At 38.8% G+C, this 5,206-nt stretch overlaps 1 protein-coding gene across 1 annotated transcript; it reads left to right on the forward strand.

Annotated features, from left to right (window-relative positions):
- Positions 1–2,027: 2,027 nt before the first annotated feature.
- LOC129768411 (uncharacterized) lies at positions 2,028–4,207 on the forward strand. The gene is made up of 7 exons (XM_055770054.1): positions 2,028–2,219; positions 2,282–2,376; positions 2,435–2,544; positions 2,608–3,022; positions 3,095–3,278; positions 3,337–3,914; positions 3,974–4,207. Exons 1-7 carry the CDS (start codon positions 2,096–2,098, stop codon positions 4,160–4,162), a joined length of 1,695 nt encoding a protein of 564 aa, XP_055626029.1. The 5' UTR covers positions 2,028–2,095; the 3' UTR covers positions 4,163–4,207.
- Positions 4,208–5,206: the final 999 nt, after the last annotated feature.

Genomic DNA, 5,206 nt, shown 5'->3' on the forward strand with positions numbered 1-5,206 from the left:
AACCATTCCACTAATCCAGTTTTCCTGAATTTTTTGAAAGCGGATGATTTTTCAAGGTAGACCTTTGATCATTCCTTGTCCCACCAAAGTGATGGAGGACGACGTCGGAAAGCGGTAGCCGGTACACGTTTCTTTTGAGCTTGAAGTGCGCTTTCGTAAATCAAACTCGATATAAAGTTATACTCTTCGAGTGGAGGAAGTTCATGCATTGAAACAATTGCTTCAGATATTATTTCCGCAAATGTTCTCCAGTCAATATTCTTCGTGAGGTCATACGAAATATTGACTGACTCACGAAAGCTTGATTCATTAGCGATCGATAAAATTATTGATAGGTGATCACTACCGTGGGGATCTTGGATTACCTTCCACATGCAATCCAGGGATAACGAAGAAGAGCATAGAGATATGTCTAGCATGCTTGCCCGTGCAGGAGGGTTGGCTATTCTGGTTGCTTCCCCAGTATTCAAAACTGTCAATTTGAAGTTGTCGCACAGATCATAAATCAAAGTGGCACGGTTGTCATCGTAGAGTGATCCCCATGCTGTTCCATGGGAGTTGAAATCACCTAAGATTAACCGCGGCTCCGGCATTGCCTCGATAGTATCAAAGAACTGATGGCGGCCTACCGTAGTTCTGGGAGGGATATATATCGAAGCAATGCAGAGGTCTTTGCCATTGATTTGTGTCTGGCAAGCAACAACTTCAATGCCTGTCATCGATGGGAGAGTGACTCTATAGAAGGAGTGACATTTTTTAATCCCCAATAGTACGCCACCAAACGAGTCATTTCGATCGAGGCGAATAATGTTGAAATCGTGGAAATTCAGCTCATCGGCTGAAGAAAGCCAATGACGAGCTTGACTCGCCAGAAATTACTGAGGTTTGATACTTTTTATGAGAGCAGTATTTGGAAGTCATATCGAGTCTACTGGTTTGCTATACTTGTTTGCATGCTTCTAGTTACCATTAGAATGTAATTTATGTATAAATCTATGCAGCCGTTATCGCTGACTGAAAATAAATTGTCGTTCAATGGGTTAACATTATTGGTATACTTCCATTTTTTCGAGGAATAACCTACACGGCAGAAAATGTGGACTTCATTCCAAAGCGCGTTCTTTCGCGTTCAGCTCCTTCGATTATATTTGAGAGCTTGAGCTTGAGCTTGGGTAGACTGTACAATTCGTAGTTGCTCTCCGTGATTGACCTGAACCAACCAAGCTTCTTCGATTATATTTGAGAGGCTTTAAACTCTGCAGTTCTTTCGCTTCCAAACGGGTTCCATAAATATGGAGACAACGAAAAATAACTAAAACTATTAATTCTTATAAGCAGGTCTGTGTGTTTAGTGTCGACATTCACGTCATTGAGCAAAAAAAATCTAAAACGGTGGGTTCGAAATGAAATCACAGCAACAGTGAAGGAGCTAATTGAATCGTAGAGTAATAATTTCGTTGGTAAAAATAATAAAATAATTAGGAATTAGAAATTTTTGGAATGAAAAACGAAAGAAAAAAATTACGAAAACTTCAAAACAACACAATTTATACATCTTCTTACATGGAAAATGCTACTGATTTTCATTTGCTGAAAGATGGGAGGATTTCAGAGGGAAATATCTCCAACTGGAAGTATTAGTTATTAAATTCGTATTCCAGAATTCAATAATAAAATAATAACTCTGAAATGACCATATCCATCAGTCATAAATTTTTCAACAAGCTACGTAAAACTCTACAATTTATATAGAATTTAGTCAAATTGAGTAGTGAAGAAGTAACACAATTTTATTAACACATTGCACGCACGCTTTGTACCGAAAATTCACACTAGAGGTGATAGCACATGTTCATTTCCCGTCATAAACATCTATCTATGGAACTCACTAGGAACTATACGACATTGAGTCAGAAGGACGAACGCTGATGTGCAAATCAATTTAACGGGCGCAGATTACGGCAAAACCAGTTTGCTTTCGTCATAAGTTCGCTCGCGGGGAAGCACTCTATAAGATGCCTGAAGCCGGCAGTCAAAAGTAGTCAGATTCAACTGTTCTACGGAATACAACAGATCGCGGATGTCAGTGAGATAGATGGATTTACAACTGCTTGTTTACCTGGCAATCGTTGGAAGCGTCTGTTACTGGAGCGTCCGAGCAGACGATTTTTTCACAGACCAACCACCGGATGACTACTTCCAGCGCAACACGATGGCAGGTATGTGAAAAATGTAAACATAATTCCCCATATTTCGTGTGAATGAACGTGTTTTTTTACAGATTGCCCAAATCGTTTCTACAGCAAACTTAATAGGTATGATGTGAGTTATGCATACGGCGGTGAACGGGCTAAAATAGGCGAATTTCAGCATATGGTAAATGTTTCAAAATGTTCTAAAATAAAGAGTAAATGAATACAGTACATAATTTTAGGCTGCTATTGGTTGGACAAAAAATGACGAAATTAAGTATATGTGCGGCGGAACGCTCATCAGTCCCACATTCGTTCTCACCGCCGCTCATTGTGCCTATGATTCGGACAGGTAATAACCAAAACGACAGTCCAAATCGTTCGGAAACGCAATCATTGTTCCGCTTCATTCCAGCAATGAACCAGATACAGTCCGATTAGGTGACACAAATTTGGGAAGTCCGGAGGACGATCAATATGCACAACAAATCAAGATAAAATCATTGAAAAGGCATCCCAAATATCGATTTAGCAGAAAGTACTACGACATTGCACTGATTGAGCTGGAATCAAAAGCTAAATTTAACGAGGGCATTTGCCCGGCCTGTTTATGGTTGGAGAATGATGCCCCTCGGGAAGAGTTGAGTGCAATCGGCTTTGGAGTTACCGGGTTTGCTGGAAGTCTCAGTCCCACTCTACAAAAGGTGCGACTGAATGAAATTGACAACACTGAATGTTTGAAACAATTACCAATTGGTGGCCGAACACTACCTGATGGGTTGGTGAAGGAACAATTCTGCGCTAACAGTGCGACCATGGACACATGTGAGGTATATTTATAGTGATAGATAGATAAAAACAATTCACAACGTATAACTGATCAGAAATTGAAATGAATTCAGGGTGATTCAGGAGGACCGATTCAAGTCGAAAAAATTGATGTTACCCAGGTTTTGGTTCCATTGGTGGTTGGCATTGTTTCTTTCGGAACACCTTGCGTTGAAGGATCGACCGGGGTTTATACAAGAATTTCTCCATACAAAGAATGGATTGAGCAAGAAATTCAACAACCCATCGATTATATGAGTTATTCATATTCAGTTATATTGAAATTAACCCATAATCCAACTCATCTCATTTACAGCCTGTGCCCGAACATCGAACTGTTACTTCAGAAGAATCGAAAAAATCAAAATAACATACCCTCGCGATTTGCCGTCACACCGAGTTGGTCTTCTATGGGATGCAGAAGACCGGAACAAATTTCATTGTGGAGCCACATTGATAGATTATCGTTTTGTTTTGACATCGGTCTTTTGTGCCAAAACGAAGCAAGGCTCGCCGCTCTATATAATTGTTCAGGAAAATAATGAAATAGTCCCTATCGAAAGTGTTTACGTTCACCCCAAGTATGACCCCAAACTTCCGGAGAATGACATCGCGCTACTCAAATTGAAGAAATATCTAAAGCCTAATTTTGACTCATTGCTACCCGTATGCCTTTGGCGAGAACAGGAAGTTCAAGATCAATTTGGTGTGATGCATTTCTCCGCCTACAGCAACGCTTTCTCTAATTTGAAATACTATAGTAAAAACAATCACCAACGATACATAATTGAATCGGATATTATTGAAAATGGAAAATGCGCTAATCCAGAACATGACAAAAATAATCTGCTTTGTGGACACAACCAAATCAATTTAATTCCAAACGTTTGCGAAGTATGATGCCCAAGTGCTTTTGAACAAAAAAAAGTGTACTCATAAAATTTTCTTTCTAGATGGATTACGGAGGTCCGGTCATGAACAAGTCTTACCACGACTATCTGCCTTACTTGTATGGAGTGGTTTCAGCGCTTAGCAAGGGCTGTGGTGAAGATTTAGTCGGAACAAGAGTGTATCCGCATCTGGAATGGATCGAAAGCATTGTATTCGATCATAAGAATGAACGATTTTATTTCACAACATAACAATTTTTCAATGTTTTTGTGAATAAATGTTATCGGTCGATGGTATTATACACGTTTCAACTTTACTTAAGTTTTTTTTTAAATGATATTCTCGGACCTGATATTCAAGAAAATGCTTGAATAGGTGACTCGATGGCATTTTACAGTCGAGGTGAAGCGATTATTTCTTAAATAAATCATGATGTGGGTTTTTATGCCATTTTATAAAAATGTACATTTAGGATCAAATCATTTTTGTTTTTCTGAAAAATAAATCAACGATACTGAAATTGAAAAATGGTCTACTAATTACCTACTTTTACGTAGTATTGACTGGAATACCGGAAGGTTTGGATCTTGACATAGGATTGTGATTATGTGTAGTAATGGCATTTGAATTGAGTTTTTTCATTGTTCAACATCTGTAATTTTTTCTCTTTTGATACATTGAATAGAAGCCCTGAAAAACCGTATACTGTAGAAACTTATATCCTTTAAATGAGGTTAGATGAGAAAACGTGGTAGAATGTTCAAAATGTAAGAATGTGTTCAAAAATGTACACAATAATACCATTAAAGCCACTACTTCCCTTTTCTTCTGTTTATTCCATTATGTAGAAGAAGACGAGGAGTCATCATTTATAATTTTTAAACACAAGTCTAAATAGTTATGACCTAAGTAAATATACGCCAAAGTAAAATAGAAAAGGGAAAGGAGAATGAGCAAGTGCATTCGGGAAAGTGAAGCGGGCTTCTAAGGAAGTCATATGGTCGGTGCTAAGTCAGACCGGACCATGTGACATTTTTATGATAGCTTCTTCTTCTTCTTGAATGGCGTTAACGTTCCCTTGTGGAACTTTTGCCGTCTCAACGTATGCATTAACTAGCGTCATTTATTAATACTTTGTCGAGATTTCTTAAGCCAAATAACACGCCTTGAATGTATTTCGAGGGGCAAGCTCTTGAATACGCATGACCACAGTGCAAGTCGAAGGAAATTTCGTTGACGTAAAATCCCCCGGCCAGACCGGGAATCGAACCCGAACACCCGGCATGATAATGTGA

The sequence above is a fragment of the Toxorhynchites rutilus genome, chromosome 2 (genome assembly GCF_029784135.1).
Source record: "Toxorhynchites rutilus septentrionalis strain SRP chromosome 2, ASM2978413v1, whole genome shotgun sequence".
Classification (NCBI taxonomy): domain Eukaryota; kingdom Metazoa; phylum Arthropoda; class Insecta; order Diptera; family Culicidae; genus Toxorhynchites; species Toxorhynchites rutilus.

Coding starts and splice junctions, on each gene's coding strand:
- LOC129768411 (XM_055770054.1), top strand. CDS start 2,096: ATGGATTTACAACTGCTTGTTTACCTGGCAATCGTTGGAAGCGTCTGT. Junction 2,220..2,281: donor CCAGCGCAACACGATGGCAG/GTATGTGAAAAA, acceptor GTTTTTTTACAG/ATTGCCCAAATCGTTTCTAC. Junction 3,279..3,336: donor ACAACCCATCGATTATATGA/GTTATTCATATT, acceptor TCTCATTTACAG/CCTGTGCCCGAACATCGAAC.